The 14,309-nt window shown below is 36.6% G+C and overlaps 1 protein-coding gene across 5 annotated transcripts in view; it reads right to left on the reverse strand.

Annotated features, from left to right (window-relative positions):
- The window catches only part of PCCA (propionyl-CoA carboxylase subunit alpha), a 289,977-nt gene that overhangs the window by 150,361 nt on the left and 125,307 nt on the right, over positions 1-14,309 (reverse strand). For all 5 annotated transcript variants that reach the window (XM_074815375.1, XM_074815376.1, XM_074815378.1 and 2 more), the window contains 2 exons: positions 10,927-10,995; positions 10,035-10,110 (listed from right to left, as the gene is read on the reverse strand). In XM_074815375.1, the coding sequence (XP_074671476.1) occupies positions 10,035-10,110; positions 10,927-10,995 (145 nt within the window). The remainder of the gene's footprint in view (positions 1-10,034; positions 10,111-10,926; positions 10,996-14,309) is intronic.

The raw sequence follows: 14,309 nt of genomic DNA on the forward strand, positions 1-14,309 counted from the left end.
ACACATTCTTGCCCTTCAGGAAGTAGAAAGTGATGCACATTCTTTCCTCTCAGTGTCACAGGGACAGGCAACTCCAAATCACATTGCATTTGCCAGGTCACATGAACTTTGGTGTTAGGTGCACACCATGAAGTATAAAATGCAGAGCACATCACAGACTAGTTTATCTTGTAAAAACTTGTCTGTGCACCCATAACTCTTGTAAAGCACAACATTCTGAACTTTAGATATGTTTACTTACAAGTTACTATGATTCATACAGTGATGACATGACTCAAAAGTTATTTGCACATTTTTTTTCTAATAGCTCTAGTTTAAAATAACATGAATAAGAATTAATTGCAAACTCAGGTCTCTCAACTGCAAATTAAGCTATCCGGAATTTTTTCCCAATCAAGACCTCCCCAAAGCAAGGACACTAGCAGTACAGTGACTACAAATTGCTGAGGCTACAGAACAAGATTCTTTTGCTCTCCTACTTTGCGTTTTTCCCGTTTAGAAGCACGAATAACATTCTTGTTATTTTATGTGCAGACCAGTTCAGTTTTAAAGCTTTTCTTCCCCTACAGTCTGCTGCTGGTGTGAATTTTCAAGCTCTCTGTGTGGCCATCACTGAAACCACTTTCAGTACATGGAGTCAGACTCAGCCTCACTAATCATGAAGTCATAGCTTTAAAGACTAGTTCATGAGCCATTAAGTAGCACATTACACAACCAGTTCAATGTTGACAAGATAAAAATCTGACCATTTGATTAAAAGAGGATCAGCCTCCTTGCTGTCTGTGACCTAGATAGTCATTCATGGACCCTGATTTCACAAACACTGAATGAAACTCACATTGCATCTCCACTAAACAAAAAATTAAAAAAGAAATCTTATGCTAAATTACTATAACTGGGAAACAAATAGTGCCTTTTTTTGGATGCTACAAAATCCCTCAAATTTTTCCATTTGAATAGTACGTTGAAATATCACAGAGATTTTCATCTATTAAGTACAGCTTCAGCACTGTAATTAAAAGACAAAAGAGGACCTCTTAAATCCTGGATTCAAAGTCTGGGAGCACTGAAACACACTACAATGTGTAACCATATCATCTCATGTTTTTCTTTCCTAAACTGCTCTAAGATCCCTGGTGAGATGATGGCTGATGACAGCTGAAAGAGAGCTTGGTGTCTCAACTGACTGCCCCAAAAGACTTGAAATCAAAAAAATACTATGGGTATCTTAATTATTTCTAACTTGTATGCATCAGAAAAATCAGAGGATTCTGCAATGCTTTAAGCTCCAAAATTCCTTTAACAAGTTCAGTAGAGCAGACAAGCCTAGGTGTTTGGGAAGCAATATAACAAATGTATTTTACATATGTAAATTAAAATTTTAATATGCAACAGTTTCCCTTTAAAGTATCATGAAAGGCTATCTTTATCAGTCTCCATGATCATTATGTGAGCAAGACTGTGTGGCTGATCTACTTCTCAAAACTGAGTTGATACCTTTAGCGATGTTCCCAATTGTATGGCTTTAAAAAAAAGAGTACCAGTGTAATCCTTCAGAAGTCTAGAAGTTTTAGATTTGCAATTTAGCGTGACCTCTGTCAAAGTTCATAAGGTCTCCATCTGTGTGTGAGTAACTGCTAAGCTGCAGAAATATGGACCCCTAGAGCAGCTTGCTCCTGACTACCTGCTGCTTCCAAAACACTGGCCAGACATTAGCCGCACACTCTCACAGGATCAAACAGAGGCTAACAGGCAGCGCTTATTTCATGCAAAGTTAGACACTAAACTGAAGTATATTGTATTTATGTTGCAATGGTTTTCAGGGAATTTTTCTTTTTCTTGACCAGGTCTGCAGTCTGCCAGGAACAAAATCACATTTGTTAACCTGACAAGCCATGACATTTCCAACAAACAAACAAAATCCTAAACTATATCAATTTATTTCCCCTCCAGAAAACAAAATTTCATTTCAGCATCACCTTTTTTACACTGTTAAGACTGATGCAGAACTGCCGTTACAGTTATTCTTCTTCTCTCTAAGTCAAAACATAATAAAAAATAATAATCAATGTTCCTTGCACCTCTATTTTTTATTTCACTTGGCTGTATTCTTCATACAATATTACATGAGTAGAAGCTCAATTTAAGATGTACTTCTTGGATTTCGATTTTGACACACTTTTTTCCAAAATACATTTGTAAAAGAGAGTGGACTAGCAATTAACTTCTGGAGAGCTAATAAAATAAAAATATTTATACATTTGTGTGTTTTATATATGACAAACACGTGTTCCTGAGGTTCAATTAATTTTCCAGTTAAATTGTAGTTATTGCCTAATGAATCCATGAGCACAGTAAATAATCACATTGTTGACCAGAGCTGATTAGTAACCACTATTTGAAGAAACCCTCGTTAAAAAAATAAAATTATAAGCAGAAGAAATTACTCCCCATACTGCCTGTCTGTCTTGCCTCCTTCCCTTCTTCATTCTCTGGATTACATCTGTCTTAAAACCTTGCTAAATACACCAGATTTTTTATTAACTTACAAACCATAGCTTAACTCCTAACCTGTCTTCCCAAGAAAACACAAAGAAAAAAGGTAACAAAATTAATTTTATAGAAAACAAAAATTTTATAGCAGTCTTAGGAACAGGGTAACACACCACATTTTTACTCACTAAAAATCAGAACTTGGAATGCCAAGGCACAAAACCATAGGCAATGTTTTCACTATAAATATTTACTGACACTAAACATATTCAGTGTTGATTAGCCTTTTTACAGTATTAAGCTTCTGTCATCTTGACGTCTGCAAACAAATCTGCATTTATCCATGTAAACTTAATTGGAGTCCTACATGCCTCTCTGTAGATAAGCAGTTGAATATACTTCACTTGCTGATAATTTCAAATTGTGCTAAGTGGAATAGAAAGAATTTTATCTGCATACTTACTGATGGCGAAAACGTGTGGAGTACAGTACTAGAGGTTTCTCTTTTTAAAAAAATAGCAAAGCTAAATTATCACCGATCAATTTAAATGCTGAATAAGAATAAATGCTATGAAGTTTAGGAGGCATCCCAGTTGATTTCTCAAACCAAAAAATAATAAAATATTAATGAAGCTCTGCACTGAGCATTATGAAATACTGATTATGTTACTCTCCACTTAAAACAAGAACATTATCATAGATTTGCACAGACTATGAAAACATCACTTTCAACACATGAACTTTACAAAGTTCATGATTGCTACCCAGCTAGCCTCCATGTTTGCAATTCCAAAGTTGTCATAATATTCCCTAAAACTCTCAACATTCAAGTGTTTAATTGTCTTTCAAAGCTTGTGTTTTGCTTCAATTCACTTCAGAGCAGGCTATCTGCATAAAAAGTCCCATTCTAAAAGTGAGAAGAAAGGCTTTTTTAGCTTTGTAATTTCAATACAAAAACATCCACATACAGTTCTCATACAGGATCAAGTACACCACTGACCCTCAGAGCTGAACATGCATTTCAATTAAAACATTAATTCTTGATATTAAAGTCTTGAGCTCACAGACTCATAGACCAGAATAAAGGGGGAAAAGAACAGGGGGGAAAAAAGTATATAATATACAGTAAATTCCTACTGTAAAAATCATTAGTTCAAACTGAAACCACATTTTGTATGCATGCAATTCTGAACCTCTTAGTAAGATTACACAGTCCATTATTTATAGTGTTAGCAAACACATACAAATGCTTGAATCAGTACAATAATTGGAAGCAAAAGTTAACCAGGCTTTGCCAAAAACAAGTGAAATAAAATGGATGGCCATCCTGCCATCACCCTCCCCTCTGCCACCCCTCCACTCTGAAGGGGAATGGAACACCAGGACAACATTATATCTAAGGGGCATAACTAGAGATAACAGCACTTGTCCTCCAATGCCTCCTCAATCTGGCACACTGCATTTCATGTAGTTTTTCACTGTCACAACTCATTTTTTCTTAACTAAAAAAGCCAAAACTCCTCTGACAAAGAAAAAAAAAAACACATACACAAATCTTACTTCCCTTCTACTGCATCAATAACATTGACTTCCTCTTTTACCTGATCAGCCTGTACTACAACTACCCTTCCTTCTTTCCCCTTCATAGTGCAGTTGACTGTAATCCTTCCTAAACTACATGCCATAATGTACCACTGACAAGCTGCCATTCCCATTCCCTCCCCTGCAACTCGCTTAAGAAAAAAAGCAGAGGAGAAACAGGAGAATATTCCCTCATGCCAGCGTCTGTGCTCCAAGCTGATGTTTCCAAGCATCCTGCAATGATCCCTTCTTGTGGTTTTGAACTAAATTTGTTGCTTTCCCTTCTCCAATTTCAGTTTCCACGCTGACACACTTGGGAACCAGCTAGTCCCCGCTGCAAAGGGTCAGAGAGCAGAGACGTGCAGAACTTCCAGCCCAGGTTCCCCCTCTGCTACGCAAAGGGGAGAATCCACAGTTTGGTTGTACAACCTGTTGCAGTACTTTTTTCAAGTACAACCAGGAGAACAAGGCCTGTTTCATTTTTTTTTAAGAACAGACACTATGTGGTGGTTTTGCAAGAAAACTGGTTTACCCATAAAATTGTTTTGTTTACAATACCAAGGAGTGCACTAGCATACCTGCATGGGATCAGAATACAGAAGAGTATAAAACTTACAAATATCACTGTCATTGAGAATTATCTTTTAAGTTAATATATAAAAGACAAAATCATTCAGTAATTGATGACATTTGGGTTTAATTAAAGTTTATTGTGAAAATCTTTGTACCTGAAAATTAGTTTATTTGATATATATGATAAAATACTGAAATTAAAGTGGGGATTTTTTGTTGGATGCTTTTTCCTGGAAAGCCAAGGCCTTCTCCACAACCCTAAGCACTTTTTTCTCCCAATTAGTGTGTTTACAGCTGCAAAAACTCAGACAACAGTTTCTGCTGCCACTGTTCTGACACGTCTCTATTCACATCAGAGGTTCACTTCTATATTCCCATTCCCCTCAAATATTCACCACAGTTATTTACCATGTTTCCATTTTCCTTTCTATGCTCGCTCTTCTACCACATGTTGGAATATCCCCCTGCCTCCACCAGCCCCCAGTTGGCAGTTCCTTTACTTCCCCCTCATTTCTACTCCTAGCTCTATCTGCTGCTTACTCTTTCCCCCAACCTTTTTCCAGTCTTTTCTCCCAAATGGTCTACTACATTCCTCTCTCCTCACAGCAAGCAGGATCTCAACAGAGAACAGTTGACTTTACACAAAGACTGCTAATTTCATGTTACTGCTTTATATTTGAATCAGCAGGGAAGATAAAAAGCAGAGGTCAAAGGCAAGATATTACAGGAATCTCTGCGGTCAAGCATACGAGCTATCTGCCCAATCATACCTCTGATGAACTGATTATCAGTTCTACTTGCTGCATAAATATGTCAATTTCTTTTATTGAAATAAATAAAAATCAACTTTAATACGTAAACTTCCCACACTGGGTTTTATATGTCTTCAAAAAATGAACAGATTATTCAGCATCAAAAATGACATGACAAACACATGCTAAAATCTTAGAGAAACTGAGAAGAGGGAAATTGCACATCATATTTACACATACAGTAGACACACTGAAAGGCATCCTTCCAATACTCTATTTCTGTTATTCAAATTAAAAAGTAGAAACAAAATCTTAAGTTTCTGAAGAAAAGTGGCATAAAACAAGAGAAAGATTAACTATTAACAACAACTCATTCCCCATCCCAATGAGAAACAGTGCCTCTATGCTTGACCGACATCTTAAACTTTTCAGTATTCACAAATTCTCCAGTAACCACTGGATAAAACAAAAAGTGTACTTGCTTGAAACAAATCTGAGTTAGACCCTGAACTATACCAGAAGACCCATGGATAAAAATGTTAATTAGACCCTTCCCCATTCAGAAGTATCAACTGAGATTTTGAATTCAGATCAGTTCTCAAAGAAGTGCTATCCAAGACTTTCAACTGTTCCCATTAATAACAGATATTACACAGGAAATAAGATGCAAATTACATTCCCATGACCACACTGAATGTATCTTCAGTTAGTCACACTGTTAGCATTTACCAATGAACAGACTGTAGAATTTCTATTTCAGTGTGTGCAAGTTGTACCAGCCCAAACTGTAATAAAATGTTATGGCAATAGGCATTTTCAGAGCATAGCATTGTTGCAAATATCACAATTTGATTTATTCAGCATTTATAGTCAAGCTACTGCTATTACAGGCACTATATCATGCAGTCTTGGTTGCTTAAAATATTATTTACTCAAGGTCTGCATAAGTCTGCTTTCTTTGTAAATACTATTTTTGGAAATTTAATTAAATTAATTTCCTTCATAATGTTGTCAGGCAGATTTAACTAAGAGGGACAGCTGAACCATGGATTCAAGGCCAGGTACTATCTGGTCCTAGAAAACAAGTCAATAAAGACTGTAGTCTGAGGACTTGTTCTCTGTAAGTGGAATGGAGCTAACAGGGAATGGGGTAACTCTTGGATATCCTAAAGCCACAGCAGTAGAAATTGAATGTCTGCTCATACAGCCAGTAGACAAGGAACAGCAAAGTCCTTGCACTTCACACTGTCCAACCCAGCCTGGATGAGTCACCTCCTAGAGGGTCACTGTGCCACTTCAGTCCCTGGATTCTCTGCCAGGACTGCCATGAATGACATTACATGGTGGCATTTGTTCCGACAATCTTCTAGGAACTAGACAGAGACCACTGATTTCGTGCAGGTCAGTAAGCAACCATCAAAATATTAGTGACTAAAAGTCCTTACCAACTTTTGCCTGCTTTGAACTGGTGACACAGAAGTGATGGGAAAGACTCCATCTTCCATTAGAAGTCCCTAAGCTACCCATCAGATGGTCCTTGAACTGTTACCCAGTCACCCCATCCCATTCCCACCCTGCGTGAGTGAACCAGCATTTTTGGTTACAGAAATGTTGCAATTCTTCGGAATTTAAATCTAAATTCTCAGAGTGTATATTATCAGTACAATTCACGCTGACTTCAGCTGGTATTGCTTAGCTAAAATGCTTTGTAACTCAAAAGAGACTTGTTACAGGAGAAAAAAAAAAAACACACTGTCTCTAAAACAGAAAGCAAACATAAAAGCTGGAAATTTCCAAAGAAACTGGGGGGGGGGGGTGGGACAGGACTGTCTTCAGAAATAGGAATATGGAGCACACTATTCAGGAAGACTACAGTGATCTCTAAATAGTTATCTACAGGCTCACTATTCAAATATAAAACCAAGTAACTTCAACACTAGGTAAAAAACTATTCTCTATCTTTTACTATATTCTGTATCTTCTACTATTATTGAGAAGACTTCATGTGAGTCACTTTCACGCAAGATCAAGGTGGTTTAATATTGTTTTACATGGCACCCAACATTTTCAAGCAAAAATATACACAATTATTTTAGAAAAAAATGCATGAAATTGCTTTTACTTTTTGGATATTTTATTATTTTTCTGCAATATATTACTACTTCCTCATCACCTGTTAAGCTCACCTGAACTTATTAGAGACAATTCCTCTGAACAATGAGAGTTCTGCATGTGTCAAAGCAGTTCAAAACATTACAGATAGGCCAGTTTCTACAAACTGCCCTATCAAGCATCATTCACACCAGGCAAGTGAAGAGATACTTTTATACCCATGAATGTTCCATTTTAAATAAACCCTGGGAAGAAACTACTAGAACTACACAAAAATCCTGTTGGTTTTCAAATGGAAACCACTGGCCACTGCAACTAAAAATGTGTTCTGGAAATTCGTCTGCTTTTGAAACCTCTGGTAAATTAAAATTTGTCCTTTGTAATACTTCAGAAAAAAAATTTATTACCCCTGCAGTTCATTTATTACTTCTTCCAACGTTTTTAATAGTTTAAGAGCCTTTTCACAGATAGAAATACTATGGAGATACCGGGTATGAACACTTAAATGCATACATACATACTAATAAAAGGCCATAAAGAAAATCAAGAATGAAAATTAGTAATTTTCAGATGGAAGGTGTTATATCCTTTGTAGGTATTTATGTATCTGTGGAGCTGTTATTAGGTACATACACATCTGTGTAAAACACCTAAGAACAAACAATGAGGTTCCATCCCATGTTGTAGCAGACAATAAGAGATGATGCTCCACACACAATTCCAATATTCTTATTAAATAATTCTTCAAGCACCATTTGCTATTAACACAACTGAGTCTGAATCCAGAGCCTGTCTCCATTAAAAAAAACAACAACAAAAAAAACCCCAACAAATCCCACCTCACATCAGTCTAGCAACAGCGGTATAAATTTCCCTCTCGTATAAATTTACTCTGCTGTTATACAGCAGGGGTTTACATCAGCACACTCTACTGTAATGGTCTAATGGCTCAAGTTGCACCAGCATAAACCCTCTTTAGAGTTAGCAGGTCATTTACAATGGCTAATCCTACCACCTATCTAGCTCCACTGTAGCAGAGGGATGCTCATTTTCCCCTAGGTAGATAAATCTTTCCAGACTGACATGGTATCTGTAGTATTCAGCAGACAGCATTAAAGCCAAACCAAGTTTTACAGAAACACTCATACGATTGTCTACTATATGAGGTCTCTGCTGCTCCTCCTCCCAGCCATTCAAGGGAGGAATTAAATAAGTGTTCCAAGTCTTTCTCCCATCTGAAACCATGGAACAACGTGTCTAGCAATCAAAACAAGGAACAAAGACAGAAAATCCTCCAGGAGCCTTCCCACCTATCCTGGTTCTTCAAGGACACTGACTAGTAATGAAAAAATCAGCTCCCCCAAATACCCACACAGTTAAGAGGTAAAATGAAGATTTTTTTGCCACATTACAGTTCCCTTCTCTGATCACCTTTGTGGTAGTTTAGCCCCTGCCGGGGTCTGAGACCACGCAGCCGCTGCCCCTCCCCCACAAAGGGAGTGAAATACAAAGCCCCAAGACTGAAATAAGGAAAGGTTTAATACAACAGTGCAATAGCAACACAACCAACAACAACAATAACAATAACAGTAATAGTGATAGCAATGAACAGAGCAAAATAGCTACCAAATACAGCAGTTTGAAGCACGATGTACAAAACCACGAGTGCACCGCGCTCCCGCGCCAGGAAAATGTGACCTGCCAGGATGTGATGTCCCCATGGTATCTGAATAACCTGGCTAGAGCTCCCCCTCTCTGCTGGGGAAACTTAACCCTATCCTGGTTAAACCAGGACAACCTTCATGAAAAGAAAAGATTTAAAAAAAAAATAAAATCCCATTTTCCCCTCTCCTATCCTGAGTTGTCCTTCCTATTTTCCATAAGGTACAGAGGAAGATCTAAAGATTTCTCCCACACAAACCACAACATCCCTCTCTAAAATGTTAGGAGTTAAAGCAGTCATGGCCAATTCACCCCTGCTGCTTGGAAAGGCTGGGAGAATGGCTCCTTCTCCTAGGCAGTCAGTCAGCAAGAGCTGAAACACATTTTGATCATCAGCCTACATCTGTATTTGCCCAAACCTAAACAATTACCTTGGAACTAAGAAAAATATATAGAAAGAATCAAATACTGCGTTATGATATTATTTGACCACAATCAATGCATTAAACTGCTATAAAATGGCAACTACTTTAAATTTCTTACAGCGCAGTGGCCTTTTTTTCCCCCCTTACAACATAATAAATGAATTATATGCTACCATTCAGTGAAAACTCTTTATGAGTTTAAGGAAATTATTTAAATATTTATCTCATAATATTCAAGCAAAAACAATGGAGAAAAAAATGAAGTCTCTTTAGATTTGATGTATCTTCTCAGCTTAATTAACACAAGCTTTTCCTGTTTTAATTTGCACTTAAGAAGCAGGAACTTTACTCAATTTGCTAATTACTACATTTTCAAGCTGTTTTCTTGAAATAGATGGCAGCCTATCACACTAGGAACCCAAATTTCTGTAGTTACCTCGAATTACGTAATTGTCCAAAGCCTCTTCCATTCTTTTCAGTGCTTCAGCTCTATTAGAGCCATAGGTAATCAGCTAAGAAACAGGGGAAAAAAGGTATTTAAGTTACCTAGAAATGAGATAATGTTTGTCTCTAGAATTTGAATAGCATTTAAAATGAAAATGGTTTGTAGAACTTCTGCAGTGACAAAAACATCTCACATTGCTCTATCTGTGCTTCAGAGGCTCTCTAAAACATCAAGCAAAAACTAAGATCTCTTAACCCATTCAATGAAAGAAGGCCAAACACTTCTCCTTCATAAAACTTAAGGCATCTAAACCAGCTCTCTTCTTGTTTAGGCGCACAGAAAATACGAGCAGAGGTTCAATATCTAGTTGACTCTCCTGACTTCTAATGCCCAACCAACTTCTAAGATTTGTCAATTTTTTTGACAACTGAAGTCTGACTATAACGTCATATTTTATTTTTACCAATATGTTACTGATGAATAAGAACTAATACTAAGAGACATTAGCAACCATTTCTTTCACTGATTTTTTTTGGAAGTCAGAATTATTGAAACTTTAGTCTGGCTACATTCCATTTAAAAAGATAGAATGGCAGCACCTAAGTCTCAAAATAATGGCTTCTGTTTAAATCAGAATCCTTTTAGTAATCAGAAATTGCAAGACAAATAATTACTGTGTCAAAAGATTTAAAAAATTTTGTTTAGAAGTGACACTAAATTTCCTCTATTCCACATCTTCCTTCAATTCTTTCACATCCCCTTGAGGCATGATATGCTTAGCACCTTTAAAATCCTGATTTACCAATCCTTTAACATACTCTCCGTCATTTAAAAGATCCGTGTATAAAGTTACCTTTAAAATATTGAAAAATAATCAACTCACTTTTGAGATCATAGGATCATAGTAAATGCTAATATCACTTCCTTGTTGTATGCCACTGTCAACACGTACCTTCAAAAAAATCAGAGGTAAAAATAATTATATATTTGAAAAAAAAAAATATTTCAACATGAGGATCAAATCTACCTGGCAGGCTTAAAACATATCACCCTTCAAGCTTATCGCATACATTTTTTTCCTCTTGAAAAACTAGAATAATTATTTGTTACCAGAGAAGTTGGGGGGGGGGGAAGGGAGCTTTTTCCTCCACCAGGAAAAATACTTGCAAGTTATTCTCTCCTCCTGTTGAGAGTCAAATTTCTCTTTTATTCTCCTAGAATGCACAGTAAACACATTAAATTTGATCTAACAATTGAGGTTGTATTACACACTCTAAACTTCAACTCTGAACGTACCCAATTCCAATATAATTCCTGTAATAAAATACAGTTATAATTATTTTTCTGACTGACAGCTGGCATGAAGGATGCCCCTTATAATCACACCCTTTCTGCATCTATATGTAATCATGTCCCCCATGTTCCACTATAGCCCTTCCGAAGGCTCCAGGAGGAATACAAGCAGGGAGCATTCAGCAGGAACTTTGGAGCTCTGCTTATCAGCTCCATAGGAATACTGATCCTGTGGTTTTCATGTCTGTAACACTTTCCTTCTCTGCCTCACCCTCTCAACTGTAAAACATTTTTTTTCTGTTGCTGCTGTTCCTCTGAGGCTTTAATGTTTACACAGCTTTTTCCATGGCTTTGCTTTGTAAGGACACAGCCCCAATTAAAGCTCTGATTCTGCAATATTCATGGAAAAAAATAACACAAGTTCAAAAATTTCTTTTGAAGAGGCTGATTGCTGTTAACCAGCCAGCAAGTTAGTTAGTATATTGCTGATTCTTGTTTTCATCTCTCAGTTTGATTTCATCACTGTAGCAATGAGGTTAGCCATATAAAACTTTTCAAATGAGCAGTTTCTGGGGAATAAATATTTATTAAATTGCTGCTTTTGAGCACTGGAATCTGAAATATTTTTTAAAAACTAAACAAAATAACTTGAGAGTGATAAACGCATTCTGGGGATTGTAAGGATGGAGGCCTCTAATCAAAGTTGTTGAAGCAGCAGGGCTCCGATATACTGCATTGTAAAGGGGGTGGGAAAGAGGGTCCTGGAATCTCACTTAAATCTTCACCTGTGGGAAGGAACCTTTGTAATAAACAGCAGCTCATCTGTCTGCAGCAAGGCAGAAAAAGGTCAACGCAACGGCTGTTAGGCCTTTAATATTTTAATTTAGGCAATTATCAAGGGACCACATGTAGAACCTCTTGTCTACAGAATCCACATGAGGGCATGATGATGACTTTATTATCCAAATGACATAAAAAGATACCCTAGCAGGTGTATTCACTTTCTTCAGCAAGGAAGACCGTCTGACTAGTTTTTATGATGTTATATTCTTTTTATTTTTTAAAAATGTACTTACTCATATGTAAGTATAAATATATAAATACAAATATATTTATATATTATTTCTTATATGTTTATGTTTATTTGTATAGCATATTTATTCATATGTAAAGACAGTAGCACTTCTGTAGCGTTTTTATCACATCTTACCCAAATGTGCTTTATCTATGCTTAACTAGGCCCCCCACTACCCATATCAGGTACATTTAACATTAGCTACCAATGAGAAGGTAGTTCAGACATGTCATGATTACAGAAAAAACATGCAGCATATTTCCCAGCTCCCCTTCTTGTAAGTGCTAAACCATCCTTCCTCCTAGGATGTCTGCCTGTGTATAAAGTCAATGCATACATTCCCACATTCAAATCAGAAATAATTAATTTACCTGCTCAGTCCCAGATAAATCCCTTGCCCACGACATTTTTTTTTAATACTCAATACATACATAAGACGTGACAGTATGACATACATACTCCATACATACTTGAATTATACTGTGACTTTTGTCTCTAAAGTAGCACCTATAAAGTGATCACATACAAGAGATCGGGGTACCTTACATATACCTACATGTGCATGTATTTATATATGTATACCGCATTTTGAAATATGAATATGAAAGGTGCATAATTCAGTCCCACAGTAAGCAGGTTAGTCAGACCTCAAAGTTAATGTAAGGCATCTGAGGCTACTGACTACATGCTCTGCCCGCTCTATGTTTCTGTTCACATATAACATACATACCACTATATCATTTACACTTTTTCCCTGAGTACAATATCAGAAAAAAAGAAAAAGTTATAGTGAGAATTTGAAATTCTTTAAAAACTACTGCATAATTTCCTTTTTTAAAAAAATCTGGAGTCCTCTGTAGAAGTTTAATTTTCATAAAATAAACTGAAGATGACCAAAGAAATGACAGTAGAAAAGAAATACATTTAACATCTTCAATTCTCCCTGTGGTGCTTACATTTTCAGAGCCTGGTAACAGTAGGTGATTTTATAAACTATATGGTGTGACAGAACTTAATGAATATTGGATGAAAAAGAAACCCTAATTCAACAGATAGTCCCTATACTGTGCTTAACTTGATAAATAGTAGCAATACTTACTGGACCTCCAGCATTTACTTCTGCTTAACATACTGCTTTTCTTTTACACCATATTTAAAATACCAAAGAAAGGCTAGGGTTCAAGAGCCTACTGTACTCAACACTTCTATTGCTGTTGTACTACCATTATGTGTTATTACACTAGAACAGTAAACTGAAAGATAAAAAAAGCTTAAGAGGGAAAAAAAGCACAATCTATGTCCCGGTCCTGCAATGAACTACTAGTGCAACAAATTCAACTTACCAACACGTAGAGGTTCTAATATTTCTCACTTCTTTGCCGTATCAGAGTCTTAAGTGTTAATGACTCTTACCAGACAGAGAAAAAAGACCAGACTGCTGATCATATTGGCAAAGAGCAATGCTGGAGCCTTTCAGATATGGCAGTACATTTGCTATCTTGTGTAAGACCATTGAACATGAACGGTCACTATCATAATACAGTGTTTTGTGGTTACCTATCTTAAGCTTCATTATCAAAGACGAAAAAAATTTGGTACGAGTACCATGTTCTAAGGAAATTACAGATTACATGATACAAAAATAGCCAGTATATTCCTACCTACGGCTAAGAAAAACACCCTCACCCAGCTGTGCACACCAGTTCCATCAGCTTGAGCAGCTGACACACAGGCACAGGTAGGCAATCAGAGCTAACCTGAGACACAGAAGAAATTAATTGAAAATGCATTTGGCAATTTGGCACTACTCATAAGCCAAACTCTGCAACACACTACAAGTCTTTGCTAATTTTTTTTTAAGCCAATTTGTTGACAATTCTAAAAGGTAAAATGCAGAA

The sequence above is a fragment of the Strix aluco genome, chromosome 2 (assembly GCF_031877795.1).
Source record: "Strix aluco isolate bStrAlu1 chromosome 2, bStrAlu1.hap1, whole genome shotgun sequence".
Classification (NCBI taxonomy): Eukaryota; Metazoa; Chordata; class Aves; order Strigiformes; family Strigidae; genus Strix; species Strix aluco.